The sequence below is a fragment of the Eulemur rufifrons genome, chromosome 17, assembly GCF_041146395.1.
Source record: "Eulemur rufifrons isolate Redbay chromosome 17, OSU_ERuf_1, whole genome shotgun sequence".
In the NCBI taxonomy this organism is placed as follows: domain Eukaryota; kingdom Metazoa; phylum Chordata; class Mammalia; order Primates; family Lemuridae; genus Eulemur; species Eulemur rufifrons.
Genome location: NC_090999.1, coordinates 56,188,534 through 56,216,274, shown reverse-complemented (window position 1 = coordinate 56,216,274; position 27,741 = coordinate 56,188,534). Strand labels below are relative to the sequence as shown.

At 35.7% G+C, this 27,741-nt stretch overlaps 1 protein-coding gene across 2 annotated transcripts in view; it reads left to right on the top strand.

Moving 5' to 3' along the window:
* Positions 1-27,741, top strand: part of EDIL3 (EGF like repeats and discoidin domains 3) — a 391,875-nt gene that overhangs the window by 139,128 nt on the left and 225,006 nt on the right. The window contains exon 3 of one of the 2 annotated variants that reach the window (XM_069492261.1): positions 7,198-7,227. The exons of the other annotated variant lie outside the window; for it this stretch is intronic. Coding sequence (XP_069348362.1) covers positions 7,198-7,227 — 30 coding nt within the window. The remainder of the gene's footprint in view (positions 1-7,197; positions 7,228-27,741) is intronic. 2 annotated transcript variants of the gene reach the window in all.

Here is a 27,741-nt window from a genome sequence, read left to right as displayed (position 1 = left end):
GTCAGCCTAGCTCACAGCAACCTCAAACTCCTGAGCTCAAGCGATCCTCCTGTCTCAGCCTCCCGAATAGCTGGGACTACAGGCATGCACCACCATGCCCGGCTAATTTTTTCTATATATATTTTTAGCTGTCCATTTAATTTCTTTCTATTTTTAGTAGAGGTGGGGTCTCGCTCTTGCTCAGGCTGGTCTCGAACTCCTGAGCTCAAACGATCCGCCCACCTCGGCCTCCCAGAGTGCTAGGATTACAGGCGTGAGCCACCGCGCCCGGCCGAGAAGATTTTTTGATGCTCTGAACATTTTCTTTTTCTTTTTTTTTTCTCTCTCTTTTTTTTTTTTTTTTTTGAGACAGAGTCTCACTCTGTTGCCCAGGCTAGAGTGCTGTGGTGTCAGCCTAGCTCACAGCAACCTCAGACTCCTGGGCTCAAACAATCCTTCTGCCTCAGCCTCCCGAGTAGCTGGGACTAACAGGCATGCACCACCATGCCCGGCTAATTTTTTCTATGTATTTTTAGTTGTCCAGCTAATTTCTCTCTATTTTTTAGGAGAGATGGAGTCTTGCTCTTGCTCAGGCTGGTCTCAAACTGCTGAGCTCAAACGATCCTCCTGCCTGAGCCTCCCAGAGTGCTAGGATTACAGGCGTGAGCTACCACTCCAGGCCTCTCTGAACTCTTTCAATGCAAATGCAACACTGTGACCCAAGTACTCTGCAGTTCTGAGATTGTATTAATAGAATTGATCATGTCACATGCTGTCTGATCTTTGGCCAGGAGAGACTAGCTTTCTTTGTCATACTTTCACAGGGAAGAAGTTGGTAATAGCAACTTTTAAGTCCTAAGTCATGTTCTCATTGGGACATTGACCAAGAATAACAAACAATAAAACAAAGGCCAAACAAACCAAAACCTCTCTGTAAATACTTCTGGAGGCAACTCCACAACCTATTGTAATGACTGAGTTCACAAATATGAAATAATAGTTTACCCTTCATTATCTAGTAGTGCCACACACATACATGCACAGACATACACACATATATGTAACATTTAACATTGGGGTAGGCATAAATAAGCATGAATATCATCATTGCTATTTTTGCATCACTGTAGTTGAATAAAAACATTCGAAAATATTGTCGGAGTACAATAATACACAGTTCTTGTTACTTTACTTATGGAAACGATTAATTACGAGTATAGATAATTGTATACTTGCAAAGCATATTTGGTGCATACTTAACTAAATTTATGATATAGCCAACAAAAGGATCAATAAGTCACTATGAATTGAGTAACAGCCACATGTAAAATAGATTATAACATGCCAAGAAATTTATTTTCTATATTTCATAATGAGGTTTTCCTATTTTAAGCTATTCCGGAGACACAATTATTTTGAATGGGTGGAATTTCTAAGTTATAAAAGTTTCCTTAAAACACTCAAAGATAAAATAGACAAAAACAGAATATCTAAGAATTGTTGAGACTACACTGTAGTGTTGAGACTAGATCCTGTCCAATAAAGAAGTTTGTGTGTTTTAATATCATATTATATGAGAGTAATATACAGTCCATTGGATTTTGGTAGTTAATGTACTTCACAGTTGATCTCTGTGGAAAAGGGAGGAAGACAGTGAGGGAGAAATGAAGTAAGGGAAGGAGAGTCTGTAGGATACCTTCTCCTTTTCCCAAGTACCATTCAACTTCAGGAACATGTACACTGCCAGACTGTCCTGAAAGAGTGACTAACTTCTAAATCAAAGGATTGGTTTATTGGATCAAAGGATAATAGTGAGCTCCCTAGAAAAATAAAGCACTGAAATCCCAGCTGTCCTCTGCAAGCACAGCCTAGGGCTGTATGTACTTTTGGTCTCACTTGCCTCAGATAATTAATTTCTTACTCATTCTAATATATTTTAAAAGAGAACAACAAATGTGATTAGGGTTGTAGCAGAATGCCATTTAGTTGTAAATAACAGACGCCCAACTCAAACAATAAAGTCAATGTGTTTTTCCATGAATTAGATGCCCAGAGGTAAGTCAAGATTCATAGTTGATATGATTCAGTGGCTCAACAATATCATCAAGAATATAATTGTTTCTGGGCTCTGCCTTTGAGCAGGACCAGCTTTCTTTTAAAGCTGGCTCCCATCGTAGTTGCAAGATATTTACCAGTAACTTCCAGGGCTACAGGCTTCCTTGTCTCTATCTAAAAGAGAGAGGAGGGGGGAGTTATTTCCAGAACACATTCTCAGAAGGATGAGGATGTCTTCTTTCCAAGAGCCTCTCCCCATCCAAACACATGTAAGCCTCTCTTACATTTCATTGTCCCCAATGGGTCATATACCTATACCTAGACCAATAACGATGGCCAAGTAAAGGGAACAGATTTGGTTAGTTTGAGATATAGACTTCTTTAAATCCAACGGGGGAGTCGTCTTCCCTCAAAGCATTGATGTAGATACCCAATGAAACCTGAATAAGTTACAAGAAAAAAGCATTGAAGGCCGATGAAACAACCACAGTGTACACTGCAAATGGTTTCCTATAAGCCTGCTAACTTACTGCTGTAGTTTCAACAACTGGGCACACGGCTCTTTCCCAGTGAAACGAACTTTGATGAGCTAGAGTCATAATTTTCAACATCGTGTTCATAACAATCTGCAGAGCTTTTTAAAAATTCAGAAGCCTGGGCTAACACCCAAAATTCAAATTCGGTAGGTCTAGGGCATTTTTTTAATTTTAATTTTTTTTATTTCAGCATATTATGGGGGTACATATGTTTAGGTTACATACATTGCCTTTGCCCCACTCGAGTCAGAGCTTCAAGTATGTCCGTCCCCCAGATGGTGTGCACGGCACCCATTAGGAGTGTGTATACCCGTCTCCCCCTTCCCCCTCCCATCTGCTGGACACCTGATGAATGTTATTACTATATGTGCACTTAAGTGTTGATCGATTAATACCAATTTGATGGTGAGTACATGTGGTGCTTGCTTTTCCATTCTTGTGATACTTCACTTAGTAGAATGGGCTCCAGCTCTATTCAGGATAATACTATAGGTGCTATATCACCATTGTTTTTTGTGGCTTATTAGAACTCCATGGTATATATATACCACATTTTATTAATCCACTTATGTGTTGATGGGCACTTGGGTTGTTTCCACATCTTTGCAATTGTGAATTGTGCTACTATAAAACATTCTAAAGCAGATGTCTTTTTTATAGAATGACTTTTGTTCTTTTGAGTAGATGCCCAGTAATGGGATTGCTGGATCAAATGGTAGATCCACTTGTATCTCTTAGAGATGTCTCCATATTGCTTTCCACAGAGGTTGCAATAGTTTGCAGTCCTACCAGCAGTGTATGAGTGTTCCTATCTCTCCGCATCCATGCCAACATTTATTGTTTTTGGACTTTTGATAAAGACCATTCTCACTGGAGTTAAGTGATATGTCATTGTGGTTTTGATTTGCATTTCCCTGATGATTAGAGATGGTGAGCATTTTTCCATATGTTTATTGGCCATTAGTTTACCTTCTTTTGAAAAGTTTCTGTTCATATCCTTTGTCCACTTTTTGATAAGGTTGTTTGATTTTTTTCTTCCTGATTTTCCTGAGTTCTATATAGATTCTAATAATCTGCCCTTTATTGGCTGTGTAACACACGGATATTTTCTCTTTTTCTGTAGGTTGTCTGTTTGCTCTTGTGATAGTTTTCTTGGCTGTGCAGAAGTGTTTTAATTTGATCAGGTCCCATTTATTTATTTTTGTTGTTGCTGTGATTGCCTTTGGGGTCTTCTTCATAAATTCTTTGCCTAGGCCAATGTCTCTAAGAGTTTTTCCAACATTTTCTTCTAGAATTCTTATAGTTTCATGCCTTAGGTTTAAGTCTGTTATCGACTGTGAGTTGATTTTTATGAGAGGTGAAAGGTGCGGATCCTGTTTCGGTCTTCTACATGTGGCTATCCAATATTCCCAGCACCATTTATTGAATAAGGATTCTTTTCCTGGGTGTATGTTTTTGTCTGCTTTGTCAAACACCTAGGATGATTCTATTATGGGTGATGGGAGGACTACACTTAGTTAAATTCTGTATATTACATGTGTATCAGGTATATTTCTATACTGTCTGTTTTCCTACCATCACCATAATTTCAGTATATCCTTCTAATGCTGACTAGGTAGATTAATAAAGTTATTTATTAGTTTCTTTATTTTTATTTTTCTTAGTGTATATGTTTTAATTTCCAGAATTACAGGAGTCTAAATGTGGCACAGACTCATATTTTTTTTAATTGCTAATTTTATGACTTCTAATAGAAAGAGTGAAGAATCATTTGGGTAGCATGACAGTACCTTCTATGATAATTATTTTACTGAAATGTCATTAAATAGGCAACTAATGCCCACTTTAAGGTTTATTTTCACTCTGGGGCTGTAGTTACCACCTGTTAATAGTTCATGATGTTTTCTTCAGTAATGCAGTTAGCCTACAAAGCTGTCTGCTGCAGAGATAACTATAACAGTGAATTAATACCAATACTAACCCTTGTGTATATGTCTTTGTGAGTGTGTGTATATTTTAATAGTGAGAATATTGATTAGTGACATCTATATATTACGAGGAAGCATTACTAAGTAGATGTTGCATAGATATAGAGCTCTATGCAAAGTTGAGTACCTGCTGACTCTAATATTGTTAATTTGTTACAAAGACGCTTCCAGATACTGCAAGCTCAAATGTAGGTTAGTGCACTGCTTGCCCTATAGGCTATGGCTTTAAAAGGTTCTGTTAATAATTGCTGACTCTTATAGGTTTGGAATTGTCTTTATTTCTGTACTTGCTGGTTCCTTCCTAAAATTTCTTGCTTACATATACATAATACAATACATAATACAACCTTAGCACTTCTAATCTTTCTTCCTTAGACATCACTTCCTTAGTGTGTTCTGTTTAACCACATAGTCAGGATCTCACCTTCCTGTCTCTACTCTCTCTCTGGATTATAAGGAACATGAATAAGTTTCCCAAGAAGAAATCCATTTCTTGAAGGGATTTTTCTCCTCAGCCCCAATATCAGTTTTGTTTTCTTTCTTTCTTTTTTCCCCTATGCTTCAGTCTAACCAACATTATCAGAAAGATAGCCAGTCCTCATCCGTGACCCAACCCTTGTAAATAGTAGTGAGTGAATTTTAATAAACTCCTTGTCATCTAGTTTTTTCCTTTCTCTCTTAAGTAAACATTGAATCAACACTTTGTGAGACAACAGGGCGTAGTGGACAGAATTTGATTTTAAAGTCACAGTGACAAGAGCTCAAATTCAAGCTAACCTTAAACAAATTGTTCAGTCATTCTGAACTTCTGTATTTTCCTCTAGCAGATGAGAGTAATTTTCATTTAATTGATTACTTGGTGAATTAAATGAGTAAAGTGACCAGACATAAGTTTAAGGTTTTTTTTTTTTTTTTCGATTTTCAATCTTCAGCATTTTATTAACAATGACCCATCTAAGTCATCACTCTACAAGCCCCTATCGTATTTTCCTAAAAGGGAATTCCCGTGACCTACCAAAAAATTTTCCTCTTTGAACATGTTATGATATATTTTGGATATGATAAAGCAGCAAACAGCTTTTTAAATATTTATGTTCTCCATGCCATGCATGCCAACTGTGTTTGCTTTCTCTATTTCTTTATGTGCCAAGGAGACAAGCCAAACAGTGTGCGAGGAAAATACTTTCAGGACACAAAGTAAGCTTGTCTAATGTGTACTCTGTGCAGATGCAACCTTAACCGAAAAGAGTGGAGACCGCTCCCTGGCTACACAGTGTACCTTGATTAGCCAATCAGCTGAGAACAAAGGTCCTTTATAAGCAATTCAGCTGAGTAAATTTTTATTTTAAAACTTCATGAATTAAGTGAAATAGTACTGGCTTGTGTCATATAATTCAACGGTAATAGTCTGGGTAAACCGCACTTGTGCACAGAGCAGAAATACCTCCTCACAGAGCGTTTCTGAACGTATAAAGGTGAACAGGTGGATTCTAGGGAAAATTGTAAAGCTACTTCAGATAATTTTTTTTTTCCCACTGTTGTAATTGTTGTGCTCCATCCTCTACGTACACAGAGAAGTAGGTTATCGCCCTTGGAATCTTGCTGCTCTCATTCCTATCTTTGAAAGCAAGAATCAAAATGATTCACACTTTTATGAGTTACAGTTAATGTTATTGATATTATGTTATATATGTTGCTATTACCTAGAATGTCTCAATCCTGGGTACAAGTTAGTACCATTTAAAGAGATTCTGACTTAATTGGTTTGACATAGAGCCCAGAATTTGGCATTCTAATATACTCCTAGGGTTGTTAACCACTGCTCGAGGATGAAATTGTATTTTCATATTGTGTTCTCCTCTTTTATAATATCTGTATTCATCCATGTGTGGGCTGCGGAACACTGGAGTTAAACCCACCTAGGGTCATCCTTTAAAATGCAGGTCCTTATCACAGAATCATCACTACTAAATCTTGAAGAATGTGGTATACATGAGTGACTGTGTGTGTCTGTGTGTGTGACAGAGAGAGAGAATGACAGAGAGAGAGAATGAGAGAGAGAGAGAGAGAGAGAGAGGTAGAATTTTCATTATTTATGAAAAGCCCAGAGTGATTCTGAGTCACTCTAAAGTTTAATAACTCTTTTCTTATAACTTCCATCTTATATCTCATGGAACACAATTTTGGACCATCTACAATGCCTTTTAACTCCTCTTTGCTAAATATAAAATTAATGGTGGGTTACATATATGTTATATACAATTCATGTTTTAAATATTATAGTAATGTATAATAATTTACGCTCAAGCAAGGTCAATATTGTTTTCAAAGGGAAAGAAAAAATCACATTCATACAATTGAATGTTCTTTTCTAATAAATACATATTTTAAAGTATAAAAGCATATGAATTTTAATTTAATGTAAATATTAATTAATCTGTTATTAGATAATGACAGATTTCTAATGTATAGACAAAATTACAAGTCAAGGGCTTGCAGTCATTGTTTGGAAATGTGAAACATATTTATGCTCAATCTCAATTTCTCTCTTTTTCTCCCTTCTCCCCTATTCTCTTCCCTCTCTTTCTATGCCCACCCTTGCCCTCTCCCCACTTTACCTCTTTTTCCTCTTATCATAGCATCAGATGAAGAAGAGCCAACTTCGGCAGGTAAAGTTCCTATGTTGTAAAGTTTATTCCTATTTAATTTATACTTTTAATAATGGATATTCAACCTTTGAAGTATATTTTTTCAAGTTTCAACCAGAAAACTAGCAGTTTTAATTATTTATTTATTTTATTTATTTTTTTATTTCTTGGGTCCACTATGCTATGCCAGACTAAATGATATTGGTTAAGAGTTTTGAAAAAAAAAAAAAAAAAGAGAAAGAGAAAAGAATTGAAAATGAGCTAATAAAGAGGAAAACATAACTCACAATGACATATCAATATTAAAAAATAAGGAAAATTGGAAAATGAGAACATGGAGAAAAACGCAGAAAAATAATACAATAAGAAGAATGATAAAGGAAGATCAAAACTGAGGAAAATGACAAAACAAACTGAGAAATATAACCCTCTATGAGATAATATGGCATTATCAAATATATAACTGGCATCAAACATGCTGTTCATTTAAGTTTAAGCATAAAAATTATGTTTGCCTCAAACACTCATTTTATTGAAAAATTTTAAGTTTTACAATTATAATTTAATGGTCCTACCACTTGGCATTGTGACTCAGTTCCTCATCCAGATAATTAGCATTTATCAAAGATAGGCTTGGGCCTGAACCATGTACTATGATTAATGCAAATGGAGAAGGCATGGTACTTTCAACATGATTCCATGACAGCGGGACACATCAAAGAGATATGACAGAAGACTAAAGACCAGACATACTTATAAGGATAAAATGGGAAGCACAGCCCATCTGATTAGCAATTAATGAAAGACCTATGCTAGCAGACCGACAACATCAGGAAAAACAAGACAAGCCCTGAAATGCAGGCATTTAGAGGTCATTGTTAGAGGTTGGTGTGAAAAGATAAGACCTCAGCACTAGAGGGATTCCTTCTTAGTAACTGAGGAAAGGAGTTAGTCCTGAGAGACAAGAGCAGGAAAAGTTTACTGAAATTAATGGACCAAGTGGAGCTTGCTTATGTGGGAAGGCAGGGAAGTAGCCTAGTTATTAGAACTCAGATACATGGTAACATCAGTTCAATTCATAGACCTAACTTGTTTCAGCTAGCCTGACTTCATGACTTCTATATCCCTGCAAAACTGGACATGGAATTTACCTATAAGAATAAATTCAAAATATCAAAATTGTAGTGGCAGAAAACAAAACAGGCATCTTACACATTTCTTTGATAAGCTCCAAGGATATAGAAATGTCATATTGCTTGATACTCAGTATAACTGTAACTGCCTTGGTAATAGAATAACAGATTCAGATAAATTCCCAATTGATGTTTCACTTTTATAATATTGTTAGATAGTCTATAACCTGATTTGGATGATAGGAACTCCTTTCATTTTCTCCCACTCTGATCAGTGACATGTAGCCTGTTTTCAGGAGCAACCTAATCACATGACTCAATAGCAAACTCAACTGTGATTCAGGCTCCTTTGCCTAGTTTCTGACTTCTTTTTGTCCTGATTATGAGGACTTGCTGTTTACAGCGTTGCCCAAAGACTGTATTTCTCAACCTTAATTTAATTTTCTCTTTGAGTGTCAATCCTTGACACCACCCATTGTTTTCTAGCCCAATTTAGTCTCATTCCTCCTGTATGCTTGCATTCCGCAGCTTGCTATGTTGCTTACCAAGCAATGTTGGTGCCATTGAAAAATAATTATTATTTTGCATGATGAGGATTAATTGTAACACAGTGTAAATTACATTTAACTATAATATAACTATTCTTGGTATACTTTTCTTATTCTAAATTTATTTTAATAAGTTCTCTGCTTACTATGGTCTTTTTGTCAAATGCAACTGAACATTTTTTCTCCAAATATTCATCTTATTCCAGAGAGATCTGAACATTATGGAGATTGAATTGTTTTAAAAATACTTTTGTTTTCAGATCTGAGCAGATGTTTTTGTTGTGATTTTAGCACAGACTTTTAAAATCGAACAAATGTGCTCTTAAAGGAATATTTTAGCTGTAAATTTCACATACAGATTATATTAACATTGAGAAATTGTAATTTAGTAAGGCAGACATTCCTTTTATGTAAAAATTGACAATGGGAACTAATTGTTTTCCTTTTCATTTTATCTAACTATATAATAAAAGGAGTTTTATAGGGTAGTTGTACTAAAACTTTTGATAAAATGTTATGAGATATACAAAGAATTGATTTCATAAGAAATATGAATAATTGTAGAAAATGGATTGTGATTTCTTTAGTTCTTTTTAGTACCTCCTGCCCCCAATTTTTCAATATAACTTTTAATGGAATGTTTATCTTTCTGTTCATGTGTCTTTTTCAGGAATATTTATCAAATATATACCTTTAATTTAAAACTGCTACTCATAATATATTCACTGTGATATTAATATTCCCTGTATTTACTCTCATCTCCTTTCATCAATAGAATTTATTATGCAGAGTGATATTTTCCAAGCTCAGACTCATTTTGTGGCCCTCTTTTAACTTATCTTTCTGTCCTGTTATTTCTCTGCTCTGTTTAAATTATCAGTGAAATGCAATCTTTTGTTTACCACAAAAATTGTACATTAATTCATTTTTCATATGTTCGCCCCTGGTGTCTTTACCAAGTTCATACACTTCCTTCAGATTGTTGTCATAGTTGGATGGTAATTCTTTAAATACATACTTTCATTTGTTTAAATTAAATAATTTAACTTTTCTAATAGGAGATAAGCCACTTCTCAAGTATAATAATAGAAAAAATACTAAAGTGAATGAAAGTTTTTATTTTTATTGCCAAATACTCATAGGCTCCTGATTAATAGTTGTTAATGTATGAATATTGAATTTAAAAATTGTATTTTTTGAAAAAATCCATATATGATTTATTTAAAATTTGTAGGTCCCAAGTAGATACTACAACGCAGTGATACTATGTAGTAAATGTTTCAATGTGTGGGTATTGTATGACAAACCTTGTTTCTTTTTATTCCACAGTTACATAGAATTGGCTAAATTATAATCCAATAATCATGACACATGCTCATTGTTTAAAAATATTTTTAAACAAAATAATAAGATTTCTATCTCAGCATAGAGCATGAAAAAAATCAGGAAGACAAGAAATAACACTGAGAAAATTAATTAGATATTAGATAGCATTTGACTTGTGTTATAATGTTACAGAATTATATGAGCTTTTCTTTTTATAATATAGCATATTTGATTTGCCTTATAGTTTGAATTGTTGAAGACTGCCATCACTAAAACAGATAAGTGATGCCCCCATTTTGTTCCCATATAACTCTCTTTAGATTTAATAAATACAATAAATTTAAAAATAAACATATTCTTACACTTTAAAAAAATAACATTGTCTTTGGTTATTTGTTCATATGTGGCTATTTTCTTTTATTTGAATCTCTAAATTGCTTGCAAATAGGAAGTGCTTCACAACTGGTTTTTTTTTTTCTGTTGATTTGTAGAGGAGATGCTTAATATATCACATCTGCATTTCTAATAGTAGGCATACATCCCCTTATTGATTATAAAACATCTGCTTGTTAATTATTTTCAGCTCTGAGTGCTCTGATAGGAACTAGCCTAAAGGACCATATTTTGTAACATCTCAGTTACAAGGGCAGCTTCACTTAACACCTGCTTCTTAACTACCAAAAGCTTTCTTTGATTTATCCTAGTTGAATCCTACGATCAGGTATTTAAACATCTTATTTTACTGAGTATAAAACACATCAATGAACTCTACTAGAAATTCTTTCAAGCTAGGTTATATTCCAAGATCTAATTATAAACTACTGTGATTCATATTTTTTAAGCAGTCTTAACAAATGCTGTACCTCCAAACGAGTCACCTTTAGAGGTGATATATTTAATCCAATTATATTCTTACTGCTTAAATAATTTTCAGAAACACCTTTTGGAATTTCCTTCAGAATCTGCTTATGGGATTATAGCAATAATTATTTCTTTATAGTTTCTGAACTGTTCTACTATATTCATTAATATACTTAAAAAAAGATTTAATTTGATCAGATCCTATTTATTTATTTTGTTGCTGCTGTGATGTTGTGTATGTGCATATGTATGTGGGAGTGTGTGTGCATAATATATGTATATATATAAAATAAAAAAATATTTTAAGGAATTGGCTTACATGATTGTGAGGGTTAGCAAGTCTAAACCTTATAGGGCAGAGAAGCTGGAAACTCAGGCAGGATTTCTGTGTTACAGTCTTGAGCCAAAGTCTCTTCATCTCTGGGAAATCTCAGTTTTGTTCGTAAGGCCTTCAACTGATTGGATGAGGCCCATCTGTATTATTGAGGGCAATCTTTCTTACTTAAAGTCAATCAATGGTAGACCTACCATATCTGCAAAATACTTTCACAGAACCTCTACAATAGTATTTGACTACACAATTGGGCACCATAGCCTAACCATATTGACATATAAAATTTAACCATCACAGAAAGCCAGAAAAATATATAAACCAAATATTTTGTTTTCCAACAAATCTATTAAAGAGAAAAATAGGTCAAACATTATTTCCAATGCTTAATAATAATGAATGTCCACCCACCCATGTTTGGAGACTTCGAGGCTTCTTTAATTTTTAGTCCTCCCTGCATTGGTTATATTTGTCATCAAGGCTCTCTCTCCAATTATCTGTGTCAATATTTTTTTGCTGTCCTGGGATTTATACCCAAGTTAAATCCAATAAGAGTATGAAGAAGTATTAGTATTTTAGGATTTGTTGGCACAGGGAAAGCATTAAACTTCGTGGGTCATGATGGATTGGATAAAACCCCATGGACTTGCAGGTCTGAACTTATATGTTTAGGTGCTTTTGTCCTCCAATAAATAGCTATCTACTGCCTATAAAGTATTTTCCTTCTACAAGTTTAATTTTCCTAATCTGTAAAATGAGATGATAATGGCGTTCACCTTAGAGGTTTCCTGTAATAATCAAACATGGTAATATGTGTAAAGGGCTTACCACAATGATGTTCATCCTATAAGAACTATACAGGGAATCTCAGCTGTTATTTTTACTGTCATTATTTTCATATTGTTTGCGATGTTAATATTATTGTGATTTTGATTATGATTTTTTAGTCAGTTAATATGTTGAGCATTCTATGTAAAATGTTTTATATAATTTTCACAACAAAGAAATACTCCTAAATATCTATATGTATTTTACACAGACACACCACACACACACATATATATATATATAAAATTTAAAGAGGAACCCCCTGAATTTTAAAGCATGTTAAGAAACATGTCCAAGGTTACATAATAAGTAATAGAATCAAGATTCACATTCAGTCTCCTCTGGAAAAAACTTGGATTTATTCTACTACAACAAACTCTGCCTTTTTATTCATTTATAAAAAGTTTTCTTTTATTAAAAGTGTGGTTTATTGTTTTAAATTTTTTTTTTCAGAATATTATGGAGGTACAAACATTTTGTTTACATATAATGCCTTTGCCTCACCCAAGCTAGAGCTACAAGTGTGCCCTTCCCCCATACAGTGCGCTCCATACCCACTAGTTGTGAGTTTATCCACAACCCCCCACCTGACCGGCACCCGATAACTATTACTTCCATGTTAGCACCTCAGTGTTGATTAGTTAGTACCAATTTGATGGTGAGTACATGTGGTGCTTGTTTTTCCATTCTTGTGATACTTCATTTCAAAGGATGGACTCCAGCTCTATTTGGGATAATATAATGAAGTGCTGGTTCGCCACTGTTTTTGTAGTTGAATAATATTCCATGATATACATATACCACATTTTATTAATCTACTCATGTATTGATGGGCACTTAGGTTGTTTCCACATATTTGCAATTGTGAATTGTGCTGCCATAAACATTCTAGTGCAGATGTCTTCGGTATAGAATGTCTTTTTTTCCTTTGGGTAGATGCCTAGTAGTTGGATTGCTGGATCAAGTATTTCTATTTTTAGCTCTTTGAGATATCTCCAAATTACTTTCCACAGGGGTTGTACAAATTTGCAGTCCCACCAGCAGTGTAAGTGTGTTCCAATCTCTCCACATCCACACCAGCATTTGCTATTTTGGGACTTTTTGATAAAGGCCATTCTCACTGGAGTTAGGTGATATCTCATTGTGATTTTGATTTGCATTTCTCTGATGATTAGAGATGTTAAGCACTTTTTTATATATTTGCTGGCCATTATTCTGTCTTCTTTTGAAAAGTTTCTGTTCATGTCTTTTGCCTACTTTTTGATGGGGTTGTTTGACTTATTCTTCTTGATTTTCTCAAGTTCTATATAGATTCTAGTTATCAGCCCTTTATCAGATTTGTAACATGTGAATATTTTCTCCCATTCTGTAGGTTGTCTATTTATTCTAATGATAGTTTCCTTGGCTGTGCAGAAGCTTTTTAATTCAATCAGGTCCCATTTATTTATTTTTATTGCTGCTGTGATTGCTTTGGGGGTTTTCTTCATAAATTCTTTGCCCAGGCTAAAGTCTATAAGAGTTTTCTCAACATTTTCTTCTAGAATTCTTAAGGTTTCATGCCTTGGGTTTAAGTCTGTTATCCATAGTGAGTCAATTTTTCTGAGAGTTGAGAGGTGGGGCTTCAGTTTCAACCTTCTGCATGTGGTTATCCAGTTTTCCCAGTACCATTTATGGAATAGGGATTTTTTTCCCCAATGTATATTTTTGTCTGTTTTGTCAAAGATTAGATGACAATATTAGGATGGTTTTATATCTGGGTTCTCTGTCCTGTTCCAAGGGTCTATATCTCTGTTCTCTTGCCAATGTCATGCTGTTTTGGTTACTATAGCCTTGTAGTAAAGCTTAAAGTCTGGTAGACTGATGCCTCCAAATTTGTTCTTTTTGGTTAAGATTGTATTGGCTATCCGATGTCTTCTCTGGTTCCATACGAAGTGTAGAATTATTTTTTTGTAGATGTGTAAAGAATGATGATGGCATTTTGATAGGGATTGCATTAATTTTGTAGATCACTTTAGGTAGTATGGACATTTTAACAATATTGATTCTGCCAATCCATGAGCATGGTAGGGTTTTCCACCTGTTTACATCTTCTACACTTTCTTTTCTCAATGGTTCATAGTTCTCCATATGTCTCTCATATCCTTCATTAAATATAGTCCTAAATATTTAATTTTCTTTAATGCTATTATGAAAAGTGTTGCATCTTTGATTTGATTTTCATCTTGACGGTTATTGGCGTATATGAATTCCACTGATTTCTGTGCATTGATTTTGTATCCTGAGACTTTACTGAATTCATTTATCAATTCCAGGAGTCTTTTGGTGCAATCCTTGGAATTTTCTAGGTATAATATCATATCATAAGCAAAGAGTGAGAGTTTGACCTCTTCTGCCCCCATTTAAATACCCTTAATTCCCCTCTATTGTCTGATTGCTCTGGTAAGGACTTCCAGCACTATGTTCAATAGAAGTGGAGATAGTGGGCAACCTTCTCTGGTTCCAGTTCTAACCAAGAATGCTTTCATTTTTTCCCCATTCATTATGATATTTGCTAGGGGTTTGTCATATATGGCTTTAATAATTTTAAGGTATGACCCATCCATGCCTATTTGGTTAAGAGTTTTTATCCATAAAAATGTGCTGGATTTTGTCAAATGCTTTTTCTGCAACTATTGAGAAAATCATTTGGTCTTTGTTCTTGCTTTTATTTATGTGGTGTATTGCTTTTATAGATTTGCATATGTTGAACCATCCTTGCATCTTGGGGACAAAGCCCACCTGCTCATGATGAATTATTATTATTATTATTTTTGATTTGCTGTTGAATTTGGTTTACTAATATTTTGTTGAGGATTTTTACATCCATATTCATGAGGGATATTGGTCTGTAGTTTTCTTTTTTTGTTGTGTCCTTTCCTGGCTTTGGTATCAAAGTGACACTGGCTTCATAGAATGAGTTGGGGAGGATGCCATCCTTCTTAATGTTGTGGAATAATTTCTGAAATACAGGTATGAGGTATTCTTTGTAAATTTGATAAAATTCAGGTGTGAACCCATCTGGTCCAGGAATTATTCTAGTTGGAATATTTTTAATTACTGCTTCAACTTCTGTGCTTGATATTGGTCTGTTCAGGAATTCTGTGTCTTCCTGGTTGAGCCGAGTGAGGTTGTGTGTTTCTAAGAATTTGTCCATTTCCTCCATGTTTTGTATTTTTTGGCTATATAGATTTTTATTGCATTCAAAGATAATGTTTTGTATTTCCGTGATGTCTGTAGTGACCCCTCCTTTTTTATTTCTAATTGAGCTTATTACAGTCTTTTCCATTCTAGTTCTTGTCAATCTAGCAAGAAGGCTGTCAATTTTGTTTATCTTTTCAAAAAACTGACTTTTGGTTTTATTAATTTTCTGTATAGTTCTTTTATTCTTGATTTCATTTAGTTCTGCTCTTTGATCTTTGTTATTTCTTTTCTTCTCCTGGGTTTAAGATTGATTTGCTCTTCCTTTTCCAGTTTCTGGAGACGATTTATTGGTTTGTTGATCTGTGACTTTCTGTCTTTTGGACGTGGGCATTTAATGCTATTAGTTTTCCTCTCGAGAATGTTTTGCTGTATCCACAGATTTTGATAACTTGTGTCCCCATTATCATTTAGTTCAAAGAATCTTTTGACTTCCAACTGGATCTCCTGTTTGACACAATAGTCATTCAGCAATAGTTTGTTTAATTTCCATGAGTTTGTTGAAGTGCTGAGTGTTTCTGCTGGAATTGATCTCTAATTTTATTACAGTTTGGTTTGAGAAGATACATGGTATAATTTCTATTTTTTAAATTTTATTGAGATCTGATTTGTGTCCTAGGATGTGATTGATTTGGAGAAAGTTCCATGAGCTGATGAGAAGAATGTATATTCAGCTTTATTTGGGTGGAATGTTTGGTAGATACCTGTTAGACCCATTTATTCTAGTGCTCTGTTTAAGTCCATTGTTTCTTTGCTTATATTGTGCTTGGAGGATCTGTCCGGTTCACTAAGTGAGGTATTGAAATCCCCAGCTATACTATGGCATTTCTGTTCATCGTGTTATTTATATCAATCAGGGTTTGCTTTATGCATCTAGGTGCTCTTGTGTTGGGTGCATAATTATTAAGAATTATTGCATCTTCTTGTTGGATTGTTCCCTGCACCAGTATATAGTGACCATCTTTGTCTTACTTTACTTTTGCTGTTTTAAAGTTTACGTTATCTGATATAAGAATAGCTATCCCAGCTTTCTTTTTGTTTCCATTCACCTGGAAGTTTGTTTTCCAACCCTTTACCTTGAGTTTGAAAGCATCTTGGTGGGTAAGATGTCTTTTCTAGAGACAGTAGATACTTGGCTTGTGTTTCTTTATCCATTCAGCCAGTCTATATCTCTTCAGTGGACAATTCAAGCCATTCACATTTATTAAGATAATTGATATTTGGGGTAGATTTCGGTTCATACTGTTGGATAATTCTTATTGTTTTGTTTTACATCTTGAGCCATGGTGTAATCAGTATTCTGGACTTTAACTCTTGAGTGATTTTACTTTGGAGGGTGTCTATTGCGCTGTTCAGTGTATAATGCAGGTCTGAGTACTTCCTTTAGGGCAGGTCTGGTCTTCACAAATTCTATCAGTGATTGCTTGTCTGGGAGAGTCTTTGTTTCTCCCTCATATATGAAGCTTAGTTTTGCCAGATAAAGAATTATAGGTTGGCCATTCTCCCTTTTAGAAGATTGAGGATGGGTCCTCACTTCCTTCTGGCTTGTAAGGTTTCAGTTGAGAAGTCTCCAGTTAGTCTGATAGGTTTTCCTTTCTAGGTTGTCTGCTGTTTTCATCTTATGGCTTAAAGAATTGCCTCTTTTGTGTTTACTTTGGTCAGCCTAATACCTATGTGACGTGGTGATTGCCTTTTCACTTTGAGTGTCCCAGGAGTTCTGTGTGCTTCTTGTATCTGGCTATCTAGATTTTTGGCCAGACAAGGTAAGTTTTCCTCCATTATTCCAAGAAATAGATTTTCCAGCCCTTGTTTATTTTCTTCTTCTCTTTTGGGGATGCCTGTAATTTTTATGTTTGGTTTCTATACATAATCCCATATTTCTTGTATGTTTTGTTTATGTCTCTTGCTTCTGTGTTCTTTTTCTTCATCTGATTTGTTTGGCACATAGGCATTATCTTCAAGCTCTGAGAGTCTTCCTTCTGCGTGATCCACCCTATTCTTAAGGCTTTCCACTGTGTTTTGTAGTTCCTTGAATGCCTCTTTCATTTCCAGTATTTCTGTTTGGTTCTTTCACAATATTTGAATTTCTCAAGAGAATTTTTCATGCATCTCCTGTATTGTTCTTGTGGCTTCTTTGTGTTGGGTTTCTGTTTTCTCTTTAATTCCACTGATTTTTCTTACAATCCATATTCAAAATTCTTCTGCCATCATTTTAATCATTTCATTTAAGTTGGTATCCATTGTTGAAAATCTGATTTCTTTTGGGGGTGACTTTTCTCTCTGATCTTTCATGTTTCCTGCATTCTTTTACTGATTCTTTCTTATGAAGCTTCTTGGTTGAGAACTGGGGGTGCTATGACTGGTTTATGGCCCTATCTCCAAGTCCCCAAGGGTCATTCCTTGACAGTGTTGGGGAGAGGTACGCTGTTCCTGTATTGACTTAGGGGTATTTTAGCAAGTTGGGTTACCTGTGACCTGTTTTCTTTACCTCTTGCCAATGGAGATTATTGAGTTTGGACCCTCAGCTTAAGCTCCAAGATGGTGGATTGCTCTTGTATGTATGACTCCACTCTTCTCTAATAGCTTGAGATGGAGGGCACTGTGTTAAGCTATAGAGTTACATTCTGTGTCGTTTATTATAGTTTGCATGGAGTAGCCGGTTATCAAGGTAATCTGATGTCTCTGTGGTACGCCCTGGTCCCCCTGATGGGGTATATGAGTGCCTTGATCTTTAGGAGGGGCCTTGCCACTCTTGAGGTGCTTGAACCCTATTCCCCCTTAAGGTGGGTGTAGGGGCAAGATAGATCGCAGGTGGTATGCACAAGCCTGGGTGTGTGTACTTCTACGGTTGCTTGACCTGCCGCTAGGAGGAGCCGCTAATACGTTAGTCATGGCTCTTCCATGGCACTTGGGAGGCTGCTCCTGGTGGGAGGGGTCAATTGGTACAATTGCTGAGGTCTCTGGCCAGGTTTTTCCTTCCATGACCACAAACCCCCATGCTGGAGGCCGCTGGGACCCGCAGAGCAAGCCTTGGAGTTATGTTCTTATTAGATGGCCTATGCAGTCCAGCGGGCCAAATTAACAGGCCAATATTTCTTTGGCTTCACGGTCCTGCAGATTCACACCTGTCACTCAGAGAAAGAGGCTTTCCTTGCTCCTCCCCTCCTCCAAAGGCGGGGTTGCTGCACCTGGCACAAAAGTCCCCGAACTGGGGGAAGGGTGTTGCCTGAAACCGCTGCTCGGCAGCTTCTCCGGGCTGGGGACCCCAAAGATGGCGGCTGCCCGCCCTTGGAGAGCTCAGGTTGGGGGTGACCATTCAAGAGTTGGCAGAAGCCAGGCCAGTGGGTTTAATCAACAGGTCACCGGCTGTTACTTAGGCATCACAGTCCCACAGTCTCCCTTCTGCCTAGCAGAGGGCCCTGCTCTTTTTGTCCCACTCCGAGCTGGCTAAATTGCCAGCGGTTTCCAGTGGCAGAGCTCTGTTTTCGGTGTTCACCTCCTGTGCTCTGGTCCAGCTGACCACCAGACGCAAGGTGCCTGTCTCCAAACTCCTTTGCACGGTCACGGTCATGGGAAGTAACCACTCATATCAGTCCCTTCCCGGCTCAGTGTGGTCCCAGCACCGGGCACTGGAGAGTTCAAAATGTTTTTTGCTATTGTCTCCTCTCCACAGTGCCTGCCGTCCCATACGACGACTTTGCACTGACTTCTGGTACATTCCTGGAGGTCTGTGGGGTTACCCGGCATCCTCCTGTGGGTCAGATCGCACAGCACTGGCTGCGCGAGCTGGCGCAGCCCTCCCGCGCTGCTCTCTATTCCCCATTGTATTTCTCGCACTCTCTGGTCTTTGCTAACGTATCTCCCTTTCACCTCCTTTCCTGCGCTGTGTGTCCCACACTGTTTCTATGCAGATTCACAACACTGTTCTTGGGGAGAAGTGTGTAGCTGTCCGAGTGCTTGCCCTCCGTCTCTGGGAACGGTGAGTCAGGAGGCCACCACTAATCACCATTTTTCCCGACCCATTTATGAAAAGTTTTAAATGTCACATATTTCTTTTAATTGCAAAAGTTATACAGAGTTATTCAAGTTTTTTGTTATGCATACATTATAAATTGTACATAATGACATGTGTAAAATTTTGTATATTATTTTAAATGCCTCTCTGATTACTACAGTAGTTTATGGACCTCATAGGCATTTTGGAGAATAATAAAACAGAAAATGAAAATCCCGCTTTCTGCCTTCATCCATATGACACATTTGCATTGTTAAAAATATTGTCCCGTAATCCAGTCTTCCTGTCACTGGCTCAAGCCAAATTCTTTAAGGTCTACTTTGAGGACACCCTCTCCATCCAGTCCACCAGATCTTTTTAACCCTGTCTTCGAAAATAAATACAAAATCCAATCAGATGGTCCAAGGCACCATCTTTCTCACACTTGGATTATTATGTAGAAGCCTCCTAACTTATCTTGCTGGTACCCAAGGCCCCTGTGCAGTCTCTCTTCCACGGAGCAGACAGCGTGATTCCTTCACGAGGCTGTGACCTCCCATCACTCTTCTGCCCTAAGCCCTCTAGTACCTCTTGTCTAACCCTCTACTAGATTTAGGATAGAAACTCTATGTTGTTATATTCACCTTTCTCCATTTCCTCCCAGACTTCGATTCCTACTACTGCCACCCTCGCCTTTCTTTTCGATAAAGCAAACAGAAGCACAAGCCCTGGAAACATTCCTCTCTTAGGCAGGACTTTTCATCCAAAGATCTTTGCCTAATGGGCTTCTCAGATAGATAACTGAATGCTTACTCAGTCATGACCTTTGTATCTTCATCTGAAGGTGCATTCTCAAGAAAGCCTTTTCTTTGTCTGTAAAAATTTACATGTTCTCCATGTTGTCATAGTCTTTTGCCCTGCTTTATTTTTTATTATAGTATTAATACTTATTTTTTTAAGTATCTGTATACCTTGTAATACTTATGTATCTTACTTATTTCTGCCCAGGATGAATGTGAACTCATTTGGGCTGGCATTTATTTTGTCTATTTTATTCACTACTGAATCCCCACCTGCTAAAACAAGTGTTTGCTACATGGTAGATGCTCTATAAATATTTGTTGTGTGATTGGATTAATGAATAAATTAAGCCATACTGATTTTACGCTGATTTTAAAGTACTGTTAACCGAGGAACACACATAGTAGTTATTCCTCATAACGTGTTACAAAGAGAAGAGTAATGATAGATATGTTTTCCTGCTGAATAAATAAATAAATAAAAGGGTAACCTCAATAATTTTATAAGAATCTTAAAGAATTCTTAAATTACAGTTGGCCCTCCTTATCTGTCAGTTCTGCATTCATGAATTCGACCAACTTGGTGTTGACAATATTTGGGAAAAGCAAACAATAAAAATAGCAATACAACAATAAAAAGTAATGCAAATAAAAACCAATACAGTATAACAACCATATACATAGCATTTACAATGTATTTGGCATTATAAGTAATCTAGAGATGATTTAAATTATATGGGAGGATGTGCATAGGTTACTTGCCAATACTACACAATTTTATATAAGGGACTTGAGCATCTGTGGATTTTGGTATCAGCGGAACGAATCCTTCACAAATACTGAGGGACAACAGTATTATTTAAATTTCTTGGCAAAAAAAAAAAAAAAAGAAGGCCATTACATCAATCTTTGTTTTTCTGCTTTTGTTGCAGTAAAATAGAATACTTTTGCTTAGTAATTCTTTCAGTGTAGTGTTCTAACAAAGCCAGTAATTTAGCCATTGTTAGTAATTACTGGCAGGAAATCATAGCAGTGCAGACGCTTCAAACATGACAACCACCACCATCTAGTGCTGGGTATGGGTACAAGAGTGGGAGGGGTGGGGGAAGGAGGAAGCTCACGGTGCAGCACTGGGCACAGTGGGCAGGGGCAGCCTGTGGGTCCACCTGGCTTTCTGAGTTAGAGAGGTCCAAGAGGAATTAGGAAAGGGCAATTTTTTTTTAATAAAATAAAGTCCTCATTGCTTTGTTATCGAATCATGCCTCATTAAGCTCACAGACATCTTCAGGTACCTTTATTTTTAAGATTACCTCAATAGTAGATTTTTTATGTCTTTAAGTAATTAAAAATAAAATATACCTGGGTTTAGTATTCTTGAAAGGCACCTTAAAAAAAAAGATATTTATCAGAACCAGATCTTCCAACTGCTAGAATTCACCAAGATTTAGATAGATTTAGATGGACTCCATATCTGTTCAGCTAATTTTCCCCTTTTCTAGAAGGAAACATAAATATAAATTAGAAAATATACCGTTTTTTAATCCAATTTTTAAAAATTTTTTAGCATTGTTGATTGTTTTTAAAGCTTACCAGAGGCTTTTGAAAAGAATGAACAATATGGTTCTCAAAAATATAAACAAAGAATTAAAACCACTGTACACATTAACCAATAGTTTGTGCCAAGGCTTGAGATGTTCTTCGAAGGACCTATAATATCTGTCTAAGACTGAGGCCCTCTGAAACTATTTCATGCCATCATTTAGTATTTAAATGTATTGGGAGAAATTGTGCAAGTACTCAGCTCCTTAGAAAAACAAAGCTAAAATAAGAATGATTAGAAAGTAAATGGATAGGAATTTCTTTCCAGAAACATTTTAACATTCTGCATCTTTGCCTATCTAAACACAGTAAGTTTTATACTAAGGTTTATTTATAAGATAATCAAAAAACCACTGAAAATTCTGATCCCTGTTGAGTTCCTGTAATATGATAATTCCTAGTCTGATATTCTTTGGCCAGAATGTTTAAACAAGTTGTCATACTTTTAAGATTTCTCAGCATTTATAGAGCTGTAGAAGAGAGAGATTAGAATATTTTTAAGTAATTTAAGTTTCCAGACTGTGATCTTTTTTCAGTCTTCCTTTGTTTCCATCACCCAACACACTAGTGCTCTCTGATATTTGGGTGGGTGGTGGGAGGATGAGAGGTAAAACTATTGTTTGACACTTAATTTTATTCTTATTCTGGAAATAAGAGAACCAATAAAAATTGGCCCCTTAAGGCATTCTTTCCTTTCACTCCATGAAACCTGTGCCTGGTTTTTATGACCCAGAACATCCAAGCTGCTTCTCCTTAGGAGGTGGGATAGTCTCCTCTATTCCAGATCACACATCCTGTGCTCATTCTCACCTCAAAGCTTTAATCCAGGTTTGTCTGTCTAGAGCATGCTTTCCTTTCCTTTTTAGATCTCTAAAACCTATCCAGCCTTTCATACTCGTTTCTGGTCTTACATCTTCTATCTGCTGTAAAGTGATTTCTCATTTTCCAAATCTCATTTATGCATCCGTGAGGAATGTTTTCTGTGGCAGGAAGCTGGGATTAGCATGACTGGGGAGATCACAGGCTCTCCACTGCTCCCTTCCAAGTAAATCATGTTTCTGTGAATATGAAAAAAGGGATAAAATAGAGGTTAGAGAGGCAATAGTTTCCATTCCTAAAGGGATTTGAGTTCCTTTATCATGTAGTGGATGTGATTGGAATTGTTGCTCCACCAGCAATGGGGACTCATTCTTGGCTGTGACTCACCCTTCCATTGCATTCCCAGCAATGATGAAGACAAAATTAGGGACCGATACCTGTTTAATGATCAATAAATAAATATCTGTAAAAGTAACTTCATTCCTTGGGATCATACAGCAAAAAAGAGAGAGAAAGAAATCAAAAGAACATAGTGGTTTCAAATATATAAAATATATAAACTACATTCTATTAATAGTACCCTTATGTAGGTACTGTATCGTCTTGTGCTTGTACAAATTGTAGTCATATCAGTCACATTCCTTGATTTATATCATCCCCTAATCACTTGGACTATCTATAGCTGTATGAATTTCCTGAAGCTGCCCTAACAAGTTGCTACAACCTTGGTGGCTTACAGCACCACAAATTTATTCTCTCTCAGTTCTGGAGGTTAGAAGTCTGCAATCAATGTGTCAGCAAGACCATACTCCCTCTGAGGACTCCAGAGGAGAGTCTTTCCTTGCCTCTTCCAGTTTGTGGTTGCTGTCAGCATTCTTTGGCTTTGTGGACTTGTGTTCACATCATTGCATTTTCTGCATCCATCTTAATTTCATCTCCACTTTTTTCTGTATCTGTTCTTCTTCTGTCTCTTAGAAGGACACTTGCCATTGGATTTAGGGCTCATCTGGGTAATCTAGGATGATTCCATCTCAAGATAACATTAACTTAAGTGCATCTTCAAAGATCTTTTTTTCAAATAATATAATATTCACAGGTTCCAGGGATTTGGATATGGACATATCTTTTGGGAGCCACCATTCAACCTACTATAACAGTGAAAATAGATATCCTAAATACATGTACAATGAATTATGTTGGCATTTTCTGGATCTGCAAGTTTTAAGTAAATAAATATGTTAATTTATAATGAAAGATTCATAAGGATGGGTGGAATATTTATTCTTGCAGCTGTAATATTTTGCATTTCTTGGATTAAAAATTGGTTATAAAATATAATGATGAAATCATAGCTTACTCAGTGAAGCAGAACAGATACCATACAAAAAGCCTATGGATATTTTCAAAGCCTCAGCCAATACAATTCAATAAGGATGGGGCTAACCTTGATTTTAGCAGAAACTATGTATGTTCTAAGTAATGAGTTCTGGGTAAAAATTTAGGCAACAACTATAATAATGTTTATGCTACTTTAAATGTGATATGTTTTTATGTTCTGGAGAGAGGAAAAAACAGAGATAAGCAATATTTTAAGCACATTATAAGATAGCTCTTAATTTTAACGAAGCAAACGTGGTAGTCACAAATTTATTCTTAAATATTTTAACATAAATTTTTAATTCCTTGATGTTACACAGGTTCTCCAACTTTAATACTGGATTCACTCATTTATAAAAGCAATAAAAAAAACAAAACACAGAGCCTCAGATTATAGAAAACTAAAATGCATTTATTTTTTTCCAGTCAGCTTAAGCTTAAAGTAACACAGAATTGCAAAACATAAAATTAAATCTTACCTTATTTCCATTTCGGTATTATGTGTTATCATTTATTGGCAGATAAAATCAACTCATTATGGTTTATCTGTTTTGAATGAAAAACAAATATTTACTATGGTAGATGAGAACAATCTCTTGTCCATATTCATTTTAGCCATTTGGGAGACATAGTTTAATGTCACTATAATGAATACATGAACTGTTAAACTAATACTATTTTAAATTTTACTTTCATGCAAATTTTAACATATAAATCTTGTTGTTTAGCCAACATACTTTTTACACTTTGAAAATGTCCTTTAAAGAGGATGGCGATAAAGGGTGTTTTAGAATGTGCTTAGACACAAGTCTAAGCTCCTTCCAGATTTAAGTAACAAGAGCCAAATGTCTCACTGTGATGTAGAAGTGACCCCTGGGAAATCATCATGTTGAGTAACTTGAGGGATAGAGCAGAAAATACCAGTAGATTGCGGTGAAAAATGTGTTAAAAAAACATTTGAACAGAATTTGTTTCACTTTATTTACCAGTGAACTGAATACTCCATAAATATGTGTATTTCCATTGCTGAGTGTTATAGCAGTGCCAACTTCTCTAACCCATGATTGATAGAAGTTGAGAATAGCCTTACTGTTCACCATCTGTCATTAAAGAATCAAGTTTTTCAAATGGACACAGCTTCCTTATGTGATTTAAAAATATTATTGCTATTACACATTTCATATTACCTATGTGAAGGAGATACAGATTCGTTTAAAATGGCACATCTGACTTTTTTGTTTTTCTTGCTCCTTGTCAGATTACTGTCCATCCTTATTTTTATTGGTTATTTGAATCTTTCTATCATAGCTTATCTCATGTATATTGGGAAGGTCTAAAATCCTTCTTAAAAAAAAGTGGGACACAGTTACAAACATATATAAATTCCTATGTAGAAAGTTACTATTTTAATTATCTAGGCTACTTACAGGACACTTTACATTTAAAAATTACACAAAAGTAACATTTCTCCTTTAGGTCAGGGAGCCATTTTTTGATAGTTGGCTTTGGGCCAATTAACTTATGCTTGTAAATGGGCATAATAGAAAAGAGAATTTTAAGAACTATTTTGAGATCACTAATATGTTACTTCAAAGAGGAGCAAAAGATTCTTTGAAGGGTACTGACGTCGCAGTTGTAAGGGGCCTGCTGAATTTCCCAGTTAATTGGAACTTCAGCAGACGTGGGGAGGACAGGTCATATGTATACCTAGAGATGGAAAATACTTGGATAATGACTAAGGCTGGGATTCTGTAGAGATGCATGATTTATTTACTTAAAATAGAATTTAAGAAAAGGAAGGAACTTTTTAATTAAATAAAGAATAGGCTGAATATCAAAGACATGGAACTATATTATAAAAATATATTAATTACCTTGATCGTAAAAATTCAGTTTTATTTTAATCTACATTTTAATGAAAATAAAGAAAATAATACTTGTACCAAATATAATCAGGGTAGACAGTGTCCAAAATATTTAAATTTTAAAATTGGCTGTGCTCTGTATTGTTAGTTAAGGGATATGCTGTGGACATTATTCCCTAAAGTATATGAAAGTGAATTTGACTAATCAGATTATATAAATGTGTAGTTTTTTCTTGGAAAACCAATAATAACTTTCTAATGAAGTACTTTAAGTAATTTGCATAATGTTGGTTTTCAAGTTTATTCATTGTGACCAATAAAGGCTGTAAACATTCTTCACTAAGGTGAAGTTGTGTTTGAAGTTTTGCTTTCACTAGCTTTTTTAGAATGAGACTATTGCAAGTACAGAGCAACAAAAGTGAAGGTCCTACAAACAGGGAAGATGGAACAAACAGGAAAATTAAAGCTTTTTTTTTTTTTTTATTTTTGGAGACAAGATCTGGCTCTGTTGCCTGGGCATGAGGGCAGTAGCAGTGTCATCATAGCTCACGGTGACCTCAAATTCCTGGGCTCAAGTGATCCTTTTGCCTCAACCTCCCCAAATGCTAGGATTACAGGTGTGAGCCATATGCCTGGCACAAAGCTGTTTTTTAATGATAGAATCAGTATCTGCAAGAATTACTGATTACTTTTAAGGGATTGGCAAAAATGTATAACATTCCAAATTAAAAAATGAAAAGAATATGTCTACAGAGGTACACTTTACTTACAATTTTGCCTTTTTTATCAGAAAAATACAAATATTTTCTCTTAAGTTATGTGAAAGGAATAGTATTTTTTCCTTAGAGAAATGCTGACACTTTTTTAAAAGTATGGAGTATTATCTTTAAGTCTAGAAAGGAGATGAGCCTTTGACCTAAAATTCTTAACTGCCACTCGTGAGAGAACAATGCTTCCATTATGTTATAGATTTTATTTTAGTCACTCACCTATGCGACCTTTCAATTAAATTATTGGAGTGCATTCTAATTCAGGATTTCCCTGGAGATCACTTTGAATATCCATCCAATTCAGAGGTTCCCATACATCTCATTAAGTGTTATGACCCACCAGAAACATGTGCTGTTGGCACACCAAACTCAGTACTGAGATTCAAATTCCTTCTGAGAGCAATTTGTGGAATTAATTTACCTATATGATTTAGTCCCGTTAAGGGGTTCATTCAACATCTGTTGGATCATCTTTACTACAGATTTTTTATCTGAAGAAATAAAAAAAAAATCCTAACAGTAGTATTTACTTAATTCCCTAAAGTTTCATTTAGGCAAACATGAGGTGTAGTGCTCATAAAACACCCCATCTTTGAGATTTGTTCAGCTTAATATTCTGCAGAATATTAATATATTAAAAGCTGAGCATTTTTCAGCTTTTGCCTGTCACAAGTTAACTATTTAGAAGCAAAGTTCAGTAGTTTGAAGATGATGCATCTGGTTAGTTATCTCTGCAGTATTCAACCTGAAGTGTAATCCATTACTTCTTGACGTTATCCCCCCCTGGCCTCAGTGGCACCTGTACTCTGTCACTTGTGGCTGTGCAAATGTTTGTTCCTATTTAGTATCCCATATCCTCTGCCTGCCTCTTGAATATAGTCTTTTCTCTCCCCTTGCCCCTATACTCTGTAATCTCTCCCAAGATTCTATTAGTTCCTTTATGGATAATATCCCTATATCTGGGTAGCTAAACCTATTAATGCCTCAGTTCTTTCAGTGAAATGGTAAAATTGTAAACATTACTGGAGACATTATATGCAAAAGACC